At 59.9% G+C, this 19,597-nt stretch overlaps 1 protein-coding gene across 19 annotated transcripts in view; it reads left to right on the top strand.

Moving 5' to 3' along the window:
• Positions 1-16,242, top strand: part of MAST2 (microtubule associated serine/threonine kinase 2) — a 190,026-nt gene extending 173,784 nt beyond the window's left edge. For 11 of the 19 annotated variants that reach the window (XM_056815209.1, XM_056815211.1, XM_056815206.1 and 8 more), the window contains 19 exons: positions 105-206; positions 289-421; positions 1,414-1,475; positions 2,886-2,971; positions 3,795-4,003; positions 4,294-4,432; positions 4,517-4,649; positions 4,732-4,897; positions 4,974-5,075; positions 5,148-5,270; positions 6,693-6,802; positions 7,375-7,529; positions 7,620-7,885; positions 8,070-8,285; positions 8,465-8,691; positions 8,832-8,954; positions 10,204-10,340; positions 10,486-10,691; positions 11,521-16,242. In XM_056815209.1, coding sequence (XP_056671187.1) covers positions 105-206; positions 289-421; positions 1,414-1,475; positions 2,886-2,971; positions 3,795-4,003; positions 4,294-4,432; positions 4,517-4,649; positions 4,732-4,897; positions 4,974-5,075; positions 5,148-5,270; positions 6,693-6,802; positions 7,375-7,529; positions 7,620-7,885; positions 8,070-8,285; positions 8,465-8,691; positions 8,832-8,954; positions 10,204-10,340; positions 10,486-10,691; positions 11,521-13,088 — 4,263 coding nt within the window. In that variant the 3' untranslated portion in view covers positions 13,089-16,242. The remainder of the gene's footprint in view (positions 1-104; positions 207-288; positions 422-1,413; positions 1,476-2,885; positions 2,972-3,794; positions 4,004-4,293; positions 4,433-4,516; positions 4,650-4,731; positions 4,898-4,973; positions 5,076-5,147; positions 5,271-6,692; positions 6,803-7,374; positions 7,530-7,619; positions 7,886-8,069; positions 8,286-8,464; positions 8,692-8,831; positions 8,955-10,203; positions 10,341-10,485; positions 10,692-11,520) is intronic. The other 8 variants (XM_056815213.1, XM_056815208.1, XM_056815215.1 and 5 more) reach the window with 3 other exon arrangements.
• Positions 16,243-19,597: the final 3,355 nt, after the last annotated feature.

Raw genomic sequence — 19,597 nt, 5'->3', positions numbered from 1 at the left:
CGTGTTCTCTCAGAGTGTTGTGAGCTGGAAAGTGCCCAGAAACGTGCGGCGGCGGTGACGGGCCGGCGCTCAGCCCCCGCCCGGGTCCTTGTCCCCTTCCGCAGGCCCACGAGCGGTCCGACAGCGCCGAGGTGGCCTTCGTGACCCAGCTGGTGAAGAAGCTGATGATCATCGTGGCCCGGCCGGCCCGGCTCCTGGAGTGCCTGGTGAGGGGAGGCCCCGGAGGGGAGAGGAGGCCCGAGGGGCACACTCAGGGCTGGGGCTCATTCTGTCCCCTGGGCCCCCCAGGAGTTTGACCCGGAGGAGTTCTACCACCTGCTGGAGGCGGCCGAAGGCCATGCCAAGGAGGGCCAGGGCATCAAGTGTGACATCCCGCGCTACATCATCAGCCAGCTGGGCCTCACTCGGGATCCCCTGGAGGGTAAGAATGCTCTGCTCCTGCCCAGAGGAGGCAGGTAGGGGCAGCTGGGAGGGGGAGGTCAGGGAAGGCTTCCAGGAGGAGGCGGCTCCCAAGCAGAGAGGAGGAGCCACATTCCGAGCCTGAGGTATAAGGCTGCTGGAGATGGGAAGTCCAGGGTGCTTGTAATAGCCTGCAAAGGGAGGGCCATGGTCAGGCCAGGTCGGGGGGCACCTGCGGCCCTTGGGAAAGAGGAGATGGGGAGCATCTGGGGCCGGACAGCAAGGAGAATGGAGGCCGGAGGGCTCGGGGGCTCTGGTCACTGCAGGAGCCTTGCTGTTTCCTCTGTTTTGGTCTTCAAATGCCAGGGCTGCAGAGCGGGAGCCCCTGGGTTGGGGCTTGAGCACCTTCATTCCTTCCCCAGGGATGCCCAGAAGTTGCAGCTTTTGTGCCTCGCTCATGGGGAGGCCTGGAGTCTTGGGGGACCCCAGTGCCAGGCACCCTCTGCTGGCAGGTTGATAGGCCTCTAAATGAGGGCTTGTGGAGGCCAGGAGAGGCCTCAGGAGGCTGGGCTGCCCTGGGCTAAGAGCTAGACCAGGATTGACCTTGGATGAAAAAGGTGCAAGTAGGAGCCTCTTCTTCTGGCACGGGGCCTCCCTGACCTCCCGTCTTAGGATCAATGTGGGGTATTGGCTCTAAGGCAGAAGAGTGGTCAGGGCCAGGCCATGGGGGTGACATGACTCACCCAGGGTCACCCAGCTAGGAGGCATCTGAGGCCAGATTTGAACTCAGGACCCCGTGTCTCTGGGCCTGGCTCTATCCACTGAGCCACCCAGCTGCCCCCGAGACTGAGAGAGGAGACATTCCCACCTGGCCAGAGTCGTCCACTCGGTGGCTGCCTGGCCTCCACCTACCCTGCCTCCCTCGCTCTCTCCTGACCCGGGTCAGTCCCTGTGCCGGATCTAGGTGCAGGATCTGGAGTAACTTCATGCTCACCGCAGCCCTCCTCTCCCCAGAAATGGCCCAGCTGACTAGCTACGATAGCCCGGACACCCCCGAGACCGACGATTCGGTCGAGGTAATGACCTTCAGGGGAGCCCACAGGCTCGGCAGAGGGGGAGGGGAGGGCGTGGAGAGGCAGCCATTGGGGCCGGCTGTGCCCACCCTGGCCATTTTACACAAGAGGAAAAGGAGGCCGAGAGAGGGAACACGCAGCTCAGGAGTGCTTGAAGTGGGATTGGAACTCAAGACTTGTGATGTGAGCTGCCATGATGCCTCGTTGCTTGGCCCTTGGAGGGGCCTTCCTGAAACGAAGCCATCCCCACAGAGAGGCTTTTCCACCTCCCACAGAACACCCAACCCCCGTGTGTGAAACTTGTCTGAGCATGTGAGGAGAGATGGTGGAATGTGAGAGCCTCAGTGAAGGAGAGAGTGAATGAATGAACGAGAGCATCAGGGAATTGTTTTTTAAAAAATAGAGAGAGGGAGGGAGGGGAAATGTACCCTGAGGGGAGGCTTGGATCCTGAGGCATAGAGACGGGGAAAGAGAACAGGGAGGAGAACCCCACCTTCCCACAAAGCAGGGTACAGACAGCAGATGTGACGAGTTGGCTCAGAGAGAGGAGGGGGGTGTTGAAGATGTCCCCCCTTCTGCCTTCCCTCCTTAGCTAACGCTCTCCCCCATTCGCTCTTGTCCCTCTTGTCCCCCCTCCACCACTCGAGACCAAAAGGTCTCCCCTTGATCCGTTCACTCACACTCCGCTTGGGGAACAGATAACTTTTAATGTTAACTCAATCAAGGTAATACAAAAGGAATAACGGGCAGGGAAGAATGGGAAAAGGAAAGTGGGAAACGGGGGTCCCTGTCTCTATCTAAACCCCTTTCCTCCCTCCTCGAGTTTGGGGGGAAGTCAGGCCTTGGCAGCCTGAGCCCCCTGAGAGAAAGTCAGGTTGACTCAGCCCTGGGCAACAGGAGCTGAGATGAAGTCTGCTCAGCTTTCTCTTCAGAAAGTCCCTTCAACTGGGAAGTGTTGGGGGGAGGATTTCCAGTCACCAGCAGGAAACGTGGGCAACCCACAGGAGAAAGTCTTTCTCCACCCTCTCTCTTTGGTGTCACAAGACCGAGAGACCCTCACAGCTCTCCAGCCAGTCTTCTCCCCTCCAGAAATTCACTCCTGGGGCCCCTCCCCCGTCAAGGTGATCCATTTCAAATACTCTCCAGTCTGGCACTTTTTCTCTAGTGCCCGCCTCTGCCACAGAATGAGTGAATGAATGAATGAGTCTGTGAATGAGGTTGTGAATGAATGAATGAATGAGTGTATGTGTAAGCCCTTCTCCAGTGCCTCCCGTGCCCAGAACTCTTTGCAGTTGCGGGAGTCAGCAGTGGCCGGGAGATGGTTGGCTTTGACCAGGGCTGGGGGGGGAGGGGGGGCAGGCCCGGATGGCTCCCCAGACTCTCAAGGCCTCCATCCCGGCCTCTGTGTCCCAGGGCCGCAGGCCTGTTTTGCAGCCCAAGAAGACGCCTTCTGAGGAGGAGTTTGAGACAATCAAGCTGATCAGCAATGGTGCCTACGGGTAGGGAGCGGTCTGTGCCCTCACTCTCATGCCCCCCAGAGGTCTGGGCCAGCCCTGGGCCGAGACCTTCCTGTCTGTCTGGAGCTGGGTGGGGGGAAGGGGGGCGTCTTGTCTGAAGGACGTTGCCATCAGCATCAGGCCTCCCTGCAGCATCAGGAAGGCTTCTCGGAAGCGGTGGTCCATCCAGGCTCAGGTCCCAGGACTTCTTTTTCTTCCTTTAACTGGAGGAAAGCACCCTCATCTTCCCCAGGAATCTCAGCCGGGCCTCAGGGAGGGTGGGGGAGGTTCTGGGCCACCGGAGGACACTCTTGGACTGACCAGGAGGACCTGCTTTGGAGGGGCCGCCAGTGAGAGCCAAGACAGGCGTCCCTGTCCCCCAGGGCCGGCCTCCACGTGGCTGCCCCAACATGGGATCTCGTGGGCTCATTTGTCCACATTATACACTTTTCCTATAAATACATGGCTAGGAAGTATGTATCTGAAGCTAGATTTGAACCCAGGACCTCCCATCTCCACACCTGGCTCCATCCACTGAGCCCCCCGGCGGCCCTGAGATGACTCTTCAGGACATGGTCCGACTCTACCCCGGGCCTGAGGCTGCCCTCAAGTGTTAGTGCCCTGCCCCCGCCCCCGCCTCTCCTCTTGTAATCGCCAAGTGTCCCACAGCCCTGGGGCAATATGGGCCGAGCTCCACCCCTTCGGCCTGGGCACTCCGGCCCCTGGTGCCCACCTGGCATTGTAGATCTGGGCCCCCCTCGGGCACTGGCTGGAGGCTGGGGGGTCCCATTGTCGGCTGTGCCGCTGAGGCCTCGCCGTCCCGCAGGGCCGTGTTCCTGGTGAGGCACCGCTCCACGCGCCAGCGCTTCGCCATGAAGAAGATTAACAAGCAGAACCTGATCCTGCGCAACCAGATCCAGCAGGCGTTCGTGGAGCGCGACATCCTGACGTTCGCCGAGAACCCCTTCGTGGTCAGCATGTTCTGCTCCTTTGAGACGCGGCGCCACCTGTGCATGGTCATGGAGTACGTGGAAGGTAGGCCGCGCCCAGGGCGCCGGGTGCCGTCCCGGGGGGGGGGGGGGGGGGGGCGCGTCCGAGCCCAGCGCGGGGGTGGGGGTGAGGGGGCGCGTCCGAGCCCAGCGCGGGGGGTGGGGGTGGGGGTGAGGGGGCGCATCCGAGCCCAGCGCGGGGGTGGGGGTGAGGGGGCGCGTCCGAGCCCAGCGCGGGGGTGGGGGTGAGGGGGCGCGTCCGAGCCCAGTGCGGGGGTGGGGGTGGGGGTGAGGGGGCGCGTCCGAGCCCAGCGTGGGGGGTGGCTCTCGTTTCAGGGGGCGACTGTGCCACGCTGCTGAAGAACATCGGGGCGCTACCCGTGGACATGGCACGCATGTACTTTGCCGAGACGGTACTGGCCCTGGAATACCTGCACAACTACGGCATCGTGCACCGGGACCTCAAGCCCGACAAGTGAGGCGCCGCGGACGGGCAGGCGGGCGGGGGCCGGGGCCCCGGGGTGGGCGGGGGCCTGAGCCGGGCTCGCTCCCCCTCCAGCCTCCTGATCACGTCCATGGGCCACATCAAACTGACCGACTTCGGGCTGTCCAAGATCGGCCTGATGAGCCTCACCACGAACCTGTATGAGGGCCACATCGAGAAGGACGCCCGCGAGTTCCTGGACAAGCAGGTGAGGGCCCGGGCACGCCTGGCACCGCGGGGGGGCGAGGGGGAGGAGGGGGCTCCTTCACGGTGATGGCCCCCCCCGGCAGGTGTGCGGGACCCCCGAGTACATCGCCCCCGAGGTGATCCTGCGCCAGGGCTACGGGAAGCCGGTGGACTGGTGGGCCATGGGCGTCATCCTCTACGAGTTCCTCGTGGGCTGCGTGCCCTTCTTCGGGGACACTCCCGAGGAGCTCTTCGGCCAAGTGATCAGCGGTAGGTGGGGGGCGACAGGGTGGGGAATGCGCGTTTCCCTGCCCCTCCCCCCACTCACCTCCCCTCCCATCCCCAGATGAGATTGCGTGGCCCGAGGGGGACGACGCTCTGCCCCCCGACGCCCAGGACCTCACCTCCAAGCTGCTGCACCAGAACCCCCTGGAGAGGATGGGCACAGGTAGGCGGCGCCCGAGGAGGGGGCTGGGGGGGCCTCTGGGGCTGGCCTGCAGCGTGCCCCTTTGCCCCGCAGGCAGCGCCAGCGAGGTGAGGCAGCACCGCTTCTTCAAGGACCTGGACTGGACGGGCCTGCTGCGCCAGAAGGCCGAGTTCATCCCGCAGCTGGAGTCCGAGGACGACACGAGCTACTTCGACAGTAAGGGGGCGGCCTGGGTGCCTGGGCTCGCTCGGGGGCTCCTCCCGGGCACCCCCTCCCCCAGGGCTGAGGCCCTTCTTCCAGGCATCTCTCCAGAGAGCCAGATGGGGTGGCTCCACCGTCCTGGGGTGTGGAAAGACCCCATCGGACACTCTGGTTATCCTTGTGGGAGGGGCTGCTGCTATTCACGACCCCCATTTTAAAGTGGAGGAAACTGAGACACAGAGGTAGAATGACTTCCCACAGCTGGTGCAGCTCTGAGGCCAAAATGGAACTTGGATCTTGGGGACTCCAGGCCGGGGCTCCTCCCTGGCCCCTCGGGCCTTTGTGGGCCTCTCCCCGACCTCTGCGAGCCTTCCCTCCCCATCTGGGCCTCTCAGGGCCTCCTCCAGAAGCTCCCCCTTTTAGGGCTCTCAGAGGAGTTGCAGGTGGTCAGTGGCCAGTGCTTCTAGGAGCCGTGCCCTTGCCCAGGAGGTCCCGGGCAGTCCCAGGCCCTCCTCACAGCTGGGGGTCCCGTCTCTTGTTACGAAGCTCGCTCCCTCCCAGCACATCCTCCCCAGAGGGCCCATTCCATCCCAACCTTCCTGGGCCGCCTCCAGACAGCCCTCCGGGGGCTTCTGTGGGGGAAGCCTGCCGACCGGGATGGTTCTGTACCCAGCACGAGGTGTCACATCAGGCCTGGCTGAACTTCATCTTCTCTGTCCAGCCCGATTCTCAGGGGCCTGCCCAGGGCTGAGCCGGCCCTCAAGGCCTCTCTGCCAGCCTTTGTGAAAAGGGTGACCCCTGGGACACTCCACTGGACACCTCCTTCCGGCTCAGCCATTAGGAGCTGCTCACCAGTGGGCCCGCTGGGCAATTCCAGATGCCCTGGGCTGGCTGTTCTCTCTGGTGTTCTGCCTTGCTTTATCTGGGCTGGCACGATCCCTGGCGGCCCCTCTTGGGCTGGCTCAGCGGCCCAGCCTTCACCCGTGCCGCTGGCTCTTTCAGTCCGTGCCCCAGGGCTCCTTTTACCCTGCCCAGGTTGGGCATCCGCTGCCCGTTAGCCACTTCATGGATGAGGTGGGGCGGGCCCAGCCGTCCTCTTCCCTAGAGCCACAGAGGGCCTGCTTCCTTCTGGCCCATCCCACTGTGAGGCCTCATGCCAGACAGGCTCCCCCACTGGCACCCTTCTCCCCCCTAAGTCTCGGGCATCCAGCACCCTCTGAGGACCCCCCTCTGCCCCTGGAAATTGGGCCCGGGCCCTTCTTCATAGCAGTTGGGTGAGGCCCGAGCCGCTGGCACCCTCCGTCTGCAGGGGCTCCTGCATTTGGGAGACTGTGGGGGCTCTGGGGGCCCCCACAAATCCCCGAGGTAGCCCACTCCCACCCTTGCCCATGGGCCCCGGCCAAACCCTTCCTCAGCCTGGCCGTGTGTCTGTCCCAGCTCGCTCAGAACGTTACCGACACGTGGATTCGGAGGACGAGGACGACGCCAACGACGATGACCACGTGGAGATCCGCCAGTTCTCTTCGTGTTCCCCGAGGTTTAGCAAGGTATGGGCCGGACCTGGTCATCCGGCCTTGGGCATAGGCTGAGCACTTAATAAAGAGCCGGTGAATGAAACCTCCTTCTGCAAGGAGGAATTTAGGACCCGGTGCGCCCGGGGGTGGGAAGCCCGCGATGGGGACCGTGGAGGCCCTCGAGCAGTCGTGAGGGTGAGGGGAGCTGGCAGGCTCCCTCTTCCTGGGCCCGACCCTAAGAACCGGGGAAACCCCCTCGGCCCACTTCCCTGATGGTCAGCACAGGTGGAGCATCCTCGGAGCAGAAACGTGAGTCCAACAAGTGAGGCTCCCTGCTTGTGCCACCTATCCCCCACCCCTTCGGGAGTCTGTAAAGCAGGGCATGTTGCCGATGAGGGAGCCAGAGGGCCTCGGGCCTCCCAGGCGGGCATGGAGGCCCCTCTTCTCCCTGCTGGGCTGCTGATTCCGTGGTGTTGGTCACCTCCTCCGTCCTCCCCAGAAAACAGCGGGCTCACACTAGGCAGCCTCTTGCCCCGAGTTCGGGCGGCGTGCCTGGCGCTCACCGGCCCGTGCCCCGGCCTGAGCCCTGGCCTGCCACCCCACAGGTGTACAGCAGCCTAGAGAGGCTGTCCCTCCACGAGGAGCGCAGGACGCCCCCCCCGACCAAGCGCAGCCTCAGCGAGGAGAAGGACGACAAGCTCGATGGCCTCGGCGGCCTCAAGGGCAAAGACCGGGGCTGGGTGATCGGCTCCCCCGAGATGTGAGTGGGAGGCCGGGGAGGGAGCGTGCTCTCGGCTCCTTAGCGGCCAGCCCGGAAGGGATCCCCACCGAGGCTGTCTTCTCCCCCCAGGCTGAGGAAGCGGCTGTCGGTGTCAGAGTCCTCCCACACGGAGAGCGACTCCAGCCCGCCCCTTGGGGTGCGGCGGCGCTGTTCAGGGCTGCTGGAGGCACCCCGCTTCCCGGAAGCACCTGATGAGCTGGACAGCAGCCCCCGGCAGAGCCAGCAGTTGACAGAGGGCCCAGTGGCGTTCCTGGCTCCACAGCCCAGAGACGGTGGCCCTGGCCCTGCTCCCGAGCAGCCTGGAGAGCGCAAGGCCCACAGGGACAAGGAACCAGGTCTGTCTCCCTCAGCTTCCCTCGGGGCTTTGGGGCGGGAGCAGAGGAGCCAGCGGAAGGCTCTGGGGACTTCTGTGAGGGCAGCCTGGTGCCTCACGCCTTTGCCCCCAGGCTCAGCCTGGCCGGGGTTCCCAGTTGCTAGGGGCTGCCTGGGGGTTCTGATCTCCAGCTGCTGCCCCCACAGGTGGGAGCCCCGCAAGCATCTGTGCCCAGCAAGGTCGCCGGAACAGCCACGAGGGCCTGGAGACCTCCACCCCCAAGGCCATCAGCGACCTGGCCGTGCGGCGGGCCCGCCACCGGCTGCTGTCCGGGGAGTCTGGAGACAAGCGCACGCCCAGGCCCGCTAACAAAGTCATCAAGTCGGCCTCCGCCACTGCCCTGTCCCTGCTCATCCCTTCAGGTGAGGGCCATCTGGAGGCTGGAGCTGGTTCTGGGGACGAGGGAGCCGAGAACCGTTGGCCGGGGCCGGCTGGACACTTTGCTCCTCCCCAAGGCGCCCCCCTTGTGCTCTTGGTGGGGAGGGGCATCTGGCAAGGGCCCTGGGGTCAGGCCCTTACTGGACCCCCGTTTCTGCTCCAGACCACCATGGATGCTCCCCCTTGGCCAGCCCGATGTCCCCTCACTCCCAGTCTTCCAACCCCTCCTCCCGGGACTCGTCCCCAAGCAGAGACTTCTCTCCAGCCATCAGCAACCTGAAGCCGCCTATCGTTATCCACCGAGCTGCCAAGAAGTATGGTTTCACCCTGAGGGCCATCCGGGTCTACATGGGGGACACCGACGTCTACACAGTGCACCACATGGTTTGGGTATGTCCGCGCGGGAGTGGGGAGGCTCAGGCCCCAGTCAGTACCATCAAGATCCATCGGTGGCCGTAGAGAACGGTGTGGGAGCCCCCTGGGAGGGTGAGGCTGGGCAGAGCTCAGGGCCGCTCTCTTCTTGGAGGCAGCACGTGGAGGAGGGAGGCCCAGCCAGCGAGGCAGGACTGCGAGAGGGTGATCTCATCACCCACGTCAATGGCGAGCCTGTGCACGGGCTGGTCCACACCGAGGTGGTGGAGCTGATCCTGAAGGTAGGGGCCTGGGGAGGGAGCGGGGCTCCCTGGGCTAGGGGGGGGCTGGCTGTGCTAGAGATGGGGGTAGCGCAGGGGCTTGTGGGCCCCTGGGGGGGACACCAGGCCGTCAGTGATGGGCTGACTACGATGAAGCCTTTTACTTGGGTTCCCAGAGTCCTCCCTGTCTTTTGAACCCTTCAAAATCTGCTTTTCCCAAATCCAGGGTGCCACATGCCACACTGTGCCCAGTGGGAAAGAAAACGAATGGTGCCCTTTGCACTGGGGGCATCAGCCTGCCAGAGACAGTTCACTAATTTTTCCTAATTAATTATTCTGAGCACCAGAGACGGGGACAGAGGGACACAGGGACACAGGGACAGAGGGACTTCTGCAAAACTCTTTTGTCAAGCAGTCCACAAAATCTCCCAGGATGAGGCGGCATGGAAGCCTGCTTTGGTGGCAGATGGCTTCTCTGCCTCGGGGAACGCCTTCCAAACTCCCTCTATCCTCCTTGGAGTCCACCTTGCCAGGCTCCAGGAAGAGGGGGCTCACCGCCTCTCACTGCCTTAGTCTTCTTGGGTCTTCCATAGCCGGGGCCTGACTCCCTCAACGTCCTCGGGGTCGTCTTCAGGGACAGCAGATTCCTCCTCGCTTTAGAGCCACTTCCCCTTTGGAGATCCATTAGGGGAGCCTGGCGGGCCACAGTGGATAGAGCTCTGGGTCAGGAGAACTGAGAAATCCAGCCTTGTCCACCCTCCCCCCTGTGCGGCCCAAGACAAGTCACTTCCCCGGCCTCAGCAGGCCTGACTCTACCCACTGGGGCCCTGTGTCCAGGCTTTCATGTCCCCGAGCCTGGATGGCTCCTTCCATTTGGACCTCGGACTCTTCTTGTTAGCCTCAGCCTCAGGCGTTGGGCAGAGATGCTGGAGGCTGTGGCTGTCTGGGCTCCGTCCTCACATCTCTGCCTCTCATGGCTTTGGGCTGCTCCTGCTGTCTTTATGTGCCCCCCCCCCCCCCCCGCCCCAGTAGTGTAAAGCCGGTACTTGAGCTCGCATGCCGGCAGGAGTCTGTGGGTGCGACCACCAGATCGGGCTCCTCTCAGACCCTGTCCTTAGCTGGACGCTCACCTCCCGAGTCCGCTTTTCTCCTCCCTGGACTCTCCCTCTAACTCGTAGCGGCAATGGGGGAACCGGGGGCTCCCTCCAGCTCCGGCCAGACCCCTGGCTCACGAGACCAGTACTGACCCCCGCCTCCCTGTGCCCCGCAGAGCGGAAACAAGGTGTCCATCTCAACGACACCCTTTGAGAACACTTCCATCCGGGTGGGCCCCGCGCGCAAGGGCAGCTACAGGTCCAAGATGGCCCGAAGGAACAGGAAGAGCCGGGCCAAGGATGGACCCGAGAGGTGAGTGAGGCCAGCCCTGCGGGGGGCCCTCCTGGGGGGGGGGGGGCGAGTCCTGGCCTGGCATCCCCTGGGACCGCCCCAGTCACGGATGCACAGACACAGACCCACACACACGCCTGCAGCACTGTAGCCCTTCTCTTGACAGCAGGAAGAGGGGATCCTTGTTCCGGAAGATCACCAAGCAGGCGTCCTTGCTCCACACGAGCCGCAGCTTGTCTTCTCTCAGCCGCTCTCTGTCCTCTGGAGAGAGCGGGCCGGGCTCCCCAACTCACGGCTACGGGCACAGCCACGGCCTGGCCCCCCGCTCACCCACCCAGGGCTACCGAGTGCCCCCTGAGGCCTCCCATTCAGGTACCTAGATCTGGCCTCTCCCAGAGGGGCCCCGGGAGGGAACCAGCCCCAAGGGAGGCCGAGGCCCAGGAATGTCCCTGCTTTGGAGCTCTCTCCTTCTTCAGAGTCCAGGATGAGGCTGGGCCTGGAGTTGGGGGGGGGGGGGAACAATGCCCAGGGCAGGAGGTGAGGCAGGCTCCTCTCTGGGTCCCCTTCATTTCTGAGGCTCATTGTCTCTGTCTCTGTTTCCCCCCGTCTCTCTCTCTCTCTCTCTCTCTCTCTCTCTCTCTCTCTCTCTCTCTCTCTCTCTCTCTCTCTCTCTCTCTCTCTCTCTGCCTCTCTCTCCTTCTCTCTCTCTCTCTGTCTCTCTGTCTGTCTCTGTCTCTGTTTCTGTCTCTGTCTCTGTCACTCTTTCTCCTTCTCTCTCCCTCTCTCTCTCCCTCCCTCCCTCCCTCTCTCTCTCTTTTTCTCTGTCTCTGCCTGTCTGTCTCTGTCTCTCTCTCTGTCTCTCTGTCTCTCTGCCTCTCTCTGTCTCTCTCTCTCTCTCTGTCTCTGTCTCTCTCTCTGCCTGTCTGTCTCTGTCTCTCTGCCTCTCTCTCCTTCTCTCTCTCTCTCTGTCTCTCTGTCTGTCTCTGTCTCTGTTTCTGTCTGTCTCTGTCTCTCTTTCTCCTTCTCTCTCCCTCTCTCTCTCCCTCCCTCCCTCCCTGTCTCTCTCTGTCTCTCTCTGTCTCTCTCTCTCTGTCTCTCTCTGTCTCTCTCTTTTTCTCTGTCTCTGCCTCTCTCTCTCTCTCTGTCTCTCTCTCTCTGTCTCTCTGTCTCTCTGTCTCTGCCTCTGTTTCTCTCTCCAAAGTAGGTGGAAATTCTTCCCAAAGCAGCTCACCCAGTTCTAGTGTGCCCAACTCTCCAGCCAGCTCTGGCCACATCCGCCCCAGCTCCCTCCATGGCCTGGCCCCCAAGCTTCAACGGCAATACCGCTCACCCCGGCGCAAGTCAGCAGGCAGCATCCCCTTGTCCCCCCTGGCACACACTCCATCACCCACTCCTCAGGCCACATCTCCCCAGCGCTCCCCATCTCCTCTGCCTGGCCATGCCCTAAGCGGCAGCCCTGCGGCCTTCCCGGGGAAGCTGCACTCCTCGCCGCCCCTAGGCCGGCAGATCTCCAGGCCCAAAAGCGCCGAGCCTCCCCGTTCCCCGCTCCTCAAGCGGGTCCAGTCGGCTGAGAAGCTGGGGGCTGCCCTGGGGGCCTCAGAGAAAAAGTTGTCTGCCTCGCGCAAGCCTAGCCTGGACCTGCCACCCTGTGAGGTCAAGAAGGAGCTGGGGCTGCCCGGCGACCCGGGAGACAAGGCCACGCTGCCCAAGGCGGCCTCTCGCGGCCTGGGCACCATCCGACACGACCGAGCCGAGCGCCGCGAAGCCCTCCAGAAGCAAGAGGCCATTCGTGAGGTGGATTCCTCGGAGGACGAAGATGACACGGATGATGACGGCTCCGAGAATAGCCAGGATGGACAAGGACGGCGGCCCCGCCACACCCTGGCCCAGGCACCCCTAGAAGGGGGGGACTTAGGCAAGTTCCTGCCTGCTCACCGGGCCCAAGAGAGTGCCAAAGAATCCCTCCCCTGTGTGCCCCAGGACCTGTGGGGAAGGGCTCGGCCACCCCCAGCCACCTCCGGGACCCCGAGGAGGGCTCTGGCTGAGGAAGCTCCCTCTCACCCAGCCGTCTCGGGCACGGCGACACAGCCGGGGCCTGACAAGACCCGGGCCCTGGGGGCCAAGGCGCTGCCGAGTCCCCCTGGCACCCAGGGGCCTCCTCAGGGCTCCTTGAGTCCTGGGGGTCCTTGGGGGTTGGCCCCCACAGAGCCCCCACTCCCCAGAGGGGGCGGCCAGGCCCAGCCCTGTACCGAGCCAGCACTCACAGCACTTTGCCCATGGCCATCAGGAAGTCCTCTCCCCACCGTCCCGCACCCCTGCCCTGTTCCACACTCTAAGGAAGCCCCTGGGAGCAGCTCGGTCCCAATCCAGCTTTGGCCTCTGCCCCTACAGGTGCCCACCCTGGCTGAGGGTGGGCATAGCTGGGACATGGTCCCATCCCAAGCCACCCTGAGCCTTCAGCCTGGACCCAAGCTAGAGGGGTCCTCCCAGCCTAGCCAGCCCCAGGCCACGCAGCCCTCGGCCTACATGACCCCTGGCCTGAGCCCTGCTCCTTGCCCACCTTGGGAGCCCAAGTGCCCCTGGGCAGAGAAGGAGGAGCTGGCCTTGAGTGGCACCAAGGTGCCCGATGCTGCTGGCGACAGCAAGCAGCCCTCCCATTGCAAAGGGCACCTGCAGCCCCCGGGGTGTGAGGAGCCTGGGCCGCCCAGAGCTCTGCACGAACCCCACGACTGTGCCCTGGCCCACGATGACCTTCTGAGAAGAACATAGCAGCGGGCCAGGGGCCCCACTCCCTCCCGCCCATGTAATATACGCTCATGGAAATGACTGGTGTGCCGCTTTCTCTGTGGGAGACCCTGGCAGAGGGCCCGGCCCAGCGCCGGTCCTCTGCCACACAGCCCGGCCTCGGCCTGGCACCCACAAAGCATCTGTGCTCAGGTCCTGGCTGTCCAGCAGTCACCGGAGCCGGGCTGTGGCTGTCCTCTCACCCCCCCCCCCACCCCCCAGGATGTGGCACCAAGCAGGGTGGGGGCTGTCCCCCCCCAATACAGTAGAGCCCCAGGGATGGAGGAAGCAGGGAGCAGCCGCTCCTCACTGGGAGGAGCTCCAGGAGGCCTCTGGCCTCCCTTTTGGCTCCTCATCCAGGGGCCGTTCCTCGGGGCTGGGGTGTTGGGGGGCCGGGCAGGGGACCTTTTAGTGACTCCCGTGTGTGTCTCAGGGAGAGCCCAGGGTTTCTGAGTCTCCAGGGAGGTTTGGCAGACAGACAGGTGGTGCTGAAGGGTTTGGGTTCTCCAGCTCTCTTAGCAAGAGGGGTGTCGAGGGCAACGATGGAGACTTGTGGGATCAGCGTGGTGGGGCGGGGTGGTCTGGGCTAAAGCAGATGCTGCCTCTTGGAAGGAGGAAGATGGGCATCCGTAGGGCCGGATCGGGAGGATTCGGGAAGCCCTTCTGGTTGTTGGGTGCGGAAGTCTGCCGTGTGCCACTGACTCCTGGGAGTCTGGAAATGGCCAGGGAGTGCCCCAGAGCATTAGGAGGGTTCTTCGTGAGGGAGGAGGGCCACCACACACATGAAGCGCTGGGAAAATTCAAAGCCAGGAGGAGACGCATCCCTGCCCTCCAGTAGCGCTCAAACTAGCAGGGAGCTGAGGGTCCGACCCTGGAAGCAGAAAGCACAAAAGGCCCTGACCAGGGGGCTCACACAGGCCCTCCCCAACGTAGGGGTCCCTGGCAGTGATGCCCATTGTACTCCACCTCCACCCGCCCAGCCGGGGCCCCGGGACCTCCCCGAGGCACCCCACCTCCTGGCTGGGGCCAGTCCTCAGCTTCTTGACCATCAAGGCCATAGTTCTCCCTCGCCCACTGGGTGACCCAATAGTATTCTTGGCTCCCCTTCTCCCACGCCTTTGTATTGTGTGTGGTAGCCCCTGTCCCCACTATATACTCTTCCACGCCCCTCCATTCCAATGCTGAGGCTGTTGAAAAACATAATGGAGCCCATCAGAGGACTTGGCGATGTCTCCCCATCATCCCGGGCCCAGCAGCACGTGGGTAGGGGGAGGAGCGCGGTTTGTCCCATGTGGATGATCCGGCCCCGTCTGGAGGGACCACAGGGCTGTCTGGGGGATGATACCATCCCCAGGCGGGCTGCTTGGATCTGGACCCTGAGCAGGATTTCCTCCAGGACAGCTGTGGGTTCCCGTGACTCCCTTGAGGTTAGCCGTCGGAGGAAGCCTGTTCTGTCCCCGATTCTGGAATGATATCAGCACGGGCAGCGCAAGTCTCTTATTCCGGGGCCATCGGCCCCTCTAAAGGAACACTGGCCCGAAGGGGCATCGCTGTCGAGCGGGAGGGGAACGTGGAGGCCCTCCAGTCACCCCTTCGGTAGGCAGATGCTGAAACAGGCTCAGTGGCATTGAGCCGCTGCTGGCGAACTCCCGTCTTCCTAATTCCAAGTCCAGAGCTCCGTCCTCTATGCCGTGTTGCCTTTTCCATTTCTGGCGTAGCCGCCTATGTGCCAGGCACTGTGCAAAGACAAGTGAAGCTATTCCTGCTCCCAAGCCCGCGATAGAACGGGGGAGGTTTTCAGGGAGCTGGGACACTAGTGGCCGGGATGGGGGTTTCTTGTACAAGGTGGGACTGCAGTCCTGAAGAGAGGGATCCCATGAGGCAGGAGTGGAAAAAAGGAATTCTAGGCAAAGGGATGGCCTCTGGGGACTGCAGTGACTGGCAGAGCAGGATCTTGAGTTTTCTGCAGTTTCCAGCCAGAAATGTGATGCCGACGGGCCTCTGGGGAGGTGGGAGTCCTCCGAGGGCTCGCACCCCCTCGCTCAAAGGTCCTCCAGCCCCTGCGGGGAAAACTAGACATGCGGTCAATACCTGTCAATGGTCAGTTGTCTTTCCGTGATACTACTTGAGATTGGAGTCTCCTCCAGATACCAGAGTCCCCCCCCCCCCTCCATTGTCCCGACCTCTGTGCCCATCGGGTTTGAGCCAGCCACTCTGCTTTCTCTAGTGTCATTTCACACAGTCCACTGGGACTCCCTCAGAGTCTACATGGTGTCTCCACCTTCCTTGATGGAGGAACACGTTTCTTATAGAAACACCGAGCCAGAAGCCATCAGTAGAAGGCAGGATAGGAAGCCGGGGCCAGCCGTTGGGCTCAAGCTCATAGGAGCAAAGAGAACATGTGGCTGTTGGATGGGATATGTTGTACAGGAGTCCTCCTTGGAGCCTGGCGCTTGTCCCTGTTCTGAGTCTTCCACTCAGTGGCCCGCTAAGTTCTTCAAGCACGTGGTTCCCCTCAAGAGGCTTGATGTCCCATTGGGGGGCTGCGGGCGACGGCCCCCACTGAGGATCCTGCCATGGTAGCAGGTCAGTGGGGAGCGTGCTTCCTCTTTGCCAGGCCCTGTGCCAGCTAAAGACAAAAACAGGACAATCCCTTCCCTCGAGTCTACCGTCCGAGTCCCTTCGAGTGACAGAATGCTTTTATCTCATTGTCTGCTGGGCCTCAAGGTCCATAGAACACCCAAGCATGCTTGCCCATGCCCGCAAGCACACGTCCACTGATACAGCTTCTCGGAAGGTCTTGGTGGACCCCAAAAAGTTGCCAAACCCAGAACACTGGTTTTCCTCCTCCCCTCATCTCAGTAGTCGCCTTCTCAGCTGTCATTTTTGTATGGTGATAGTAGCGTAATATAGAATTAGGTTAGCCCTCAGAAAGGCAAGTCGGGTGGGGGACCTGCTTCTACAGAATAGCTTGGAATCCCACTTGTATGTATTCGGAAAAGTTGTGATTGTGAGAACCTTCCCGTGGAACCCCCTTGTCTGTGGCCTCCCCAGTGAGCGAGTGTGACCTGGGACTCCAGAGAGGTGCCACGCCATGACTCTGGATTTCTGGATGTGCAAATAAATGTGTTTTACTGTAGACTTGTTGATTCCTCATTTTCAAGCTGAATGTTAGAAACTGGCAGACAGATAATTTGGGGAGATGATCTTGCGGCTTCATGAAGGAGGGTCTTGGGGTGTTTTAATGGAATGAGTTTTCAGAAAGCAGCATGGGCTCCATGTTTTATGAAGATTCGGACTTCCTGCCCAAGTCAGTGAGAAACCCCCGGGTGGGAGAAGCCACGTTCAATGCAGGACTCTGGGGTAGGCCCCTCGTAGCCCTGCGAGTCAGTGAAGTTACTGCCAGCCTCTAATGCTGCCACTCGAACAGTCGGCAGAGGACTCCACTGCCTCCCTTTCTCTGAAGTGGCTTAGGGTTTGGTCCATCACGGGGTGGCACAGGGAGCAGAAGACAGGGTTCTCTGAGGGCAGCCCCAATCCCTTGCCATTTGCTAAGAGATGACAGAAGCAATAAATGAAAACCCAGCCCCAGATACTAACCAGCTGGGTGACTCCAGATAGGCCCCTTAGCTGCTATCTGCCTCCGTTTTTCCATTTGCAAATTGGGGATGATAATAATACCTAACTCAGAATTTTGTGAGGATTAAATGAGATAATATTTGTAAAGTACTTTGCAAAACCTCAAAGTTCTCTATAAATACTAGATATTCTGATTAATTAACAGAGCTCCACTCCTATTACCTGAATCGAAGGCCAGGCCCTCAGCGTGTCTTATGGACTATCACATCAGTCTCCCCAGCCCCACTCACTTTTCTTTCCCATCTGTCCTAACAACTCCCAAATGGGTATTCCTAAAGGACAAGCCTGGACCATATCTTGCTAAAAAGTCTTCGACAGGCCCCTATGGCTTTTAGGATAAAATACAGGCGACTCAGACTGGTACTTGGGTTCTCCGTGATCTAGCTCCCTTTTGTTTCTAATCTTAATGCTGCAAATGCTGCTCCCACCTTTCCTGCTTTCTCTAATCACTCCACTAAAAGTTATTCAAAGTGCAGTGTCACCATATGCCACTAGGTGGCAGCCCGAGCTCACGTTGCTCCAGCTCCTAGAGGCAGCCTTAGAACCAAGTCTCCTCATATAAACTGATTTGCAGGGATCCATGCTCCCTCTAGTTTTCCCTATCCGGTGCCCGTGCCTGGCTTCAGTCTAGTGGAAGAGTTTGACAATAATCTTTCGCTTAAGTGGCTGCTGTGGGCCCTCGTCCGATTGCCATTCTAATCTAGCCCCAATTGTACAGGATCCCAAAAGCAGAACTTGGCTGTGCCCACATTAGGGGACAGACTACTGGATGACATCAGTGGGCCCCTGGCAAATGTTTAACAACCTGTTCTCCAGGCTGGGCTGGGAGAATGGGCCCACCTCACTTTTTACAATTGAATAATAAAAGAAAAAAAAATCTAATCTGCATTATGAACATTTTCTCCATCCCTTCAAAGCTATTCAACAAACAAAATAATAAGTCAATCCCTGCCTCGGCTTGCTGGCCGATTTCTGAGGCATAAGTGCTCACACTGAAAATTTAACCATCAGACTTATGGGCTGAGCTGGCAGTGCAGCCCTGAATGGAAGCTCACTCACTGCAATAGGGCCCTCCTTAACCCTCCAGACTTCACTGTGATGATGAAAAGGAAATTCCCAGTTCAGACCTCAGCACCTGCCTGTCCTACACCTGGTTTCTCCATAGATGCTCCCCTACACTGAGCAGGTGGGCCGCCGCCACCATTCAAGGGTTTCCATCTCAAAGGTATGGGGCGGGAGACAACGTCTGTCTTAGCTTAGGCTGTGGAGCTCCATGAGACGGGAATCCGTCCAACGTTGCTCTAGCCACTGGCTACTTTTTGTAGGCTTTTTAGTGTCCTTTGAAATGTGGGCCAGCCATAGCCTGCTGCCACCTGAGGCCCCCCTGTGTTTCCTCTTGGATCTTCCTGTATCTTCATCTGAGGACTGGAGGGTGTCACGACTTTAGAATTTAAAGTGCTTGGGAAGATGAGGAGGAATGAAGCCTGGAGACATTTGTAAGTGGAGGGGATGCATGGTGGGAAGGGGTGGGAGGTGCTCCCTGCATGGTGAGACCAGAGGGAGGAGGGAAACACAGTACAGAAGAAGATGAACTTTCATCCCACAAGAGGAACCTATCAATCACCCAGAGTTTATCAAGTGCCTACTATGTGCCTGTCCCTGTGCCAGGCAATGGGGGAAATAAATACCTGCAAAATGCTTATATCCTTTAAAAAAAAACAACAACAATCCTTACCTTCCGTTGTAAAATCGATATAATTCAAAGGCAAAAGACTGGTAAGCACCAGACAACTAGGGTTAAGTGACTTGCTCAGGGTCCCACAGCTAGCTTATATCCTTTTCAAAAAATTAAACTTTTTTTCATTAGCAAAAATCTGTCTTTTTCCTCGTTTCCCCATTGAGGACAAAAGAAAACCCCAAACCCTGCTACAGACATGCATCAAAACAAATTTCCATATTGGAAATTAATGGAAGATTCACACCCACATATATGTACCTTATGTTACAGAAGTGTTTAATATAGAATTTTATTTGTTATTATAATATAGAACAATATAGTATATACATATATATACATTTCCTCCCCCCCATCTTATCCAATTCTCCACGACCCCATTTGGGGTTTTCTTGGCAAAAATACTGGAGTGATTTGCCATTTCCTTCTCCAGCTCATTTTACAGATGAGGAAACCCTTAAAGAGGGTAAGTCATTTGCCCAGGGTCACACAGCAAGTAAGTATCTGAGGCTGGATTTGAACTTGGGTCTTTGTGAGTCCAGGCCCAAAGCTCTCGCCACTGTGTCATCTAGAGAATCCTGGCTACTACTGCCAACTAATTGCTCAAAATTAAAATATTATAAATAAATAATATATAAATGGAATATAGAATATATACTATTTTATATAATTTATATTTTTAAATAATATTATAAATATAAATAAATGTGGGTAGGATCCCAGGGATCTGGAGCCCAAGCTTCAGTTCTGCCTGTCAATGATGGTCGAGGCTCCCTTTGCTATGAACGTCTGTCCACGATCCCTGCTCATGCCAGCTTGGGTCCAGCCCCACAGGGCCAATGGCCCTTGGTTTGTTACATTGGTAACAGTCCTAGATCCAGGCCACAGTTCAGGGTCCAAGGGGAGGCTTCATGAGCTTCTAGAAGCCAGCCTTCAGGCCCGGGAGCTTGGGAAGTTCCCAGACTTACCCTATCTGTCAAGGGAATGGGCAAGTCCCACCCTGCCACAGGCCTTGACCACACAGAGCAGCTGTTGCAGAACGGGCACTGCCCGAGGCATGGGGCTCATCTCCTGCCTTGGCCCTCCACCCCACCCCACCCCTCGACCCGGTGCCTCCACC

This window comes from Monodelphis domestica, chromosome 2 (assembly GCF_027887165.1).
Source record: "Monodelphis domestica isolate mMonDom1 chromosome 2, mMonDom1.pri, whole genome shotgun sequence".
NCBI classification, from domain to species: domain Eukaryota; kingdom Metazoa; phylum Chordata; class Mammalia; order Didelphimorphia; family Didelphidae; genus Monodelphis; species Monodelphis domestica.
The sequence above is the reverse complement of the archived record's forward strand: the minus strand, read 5'-3'. Positions and strand labels throughout refer to the sequence as shown.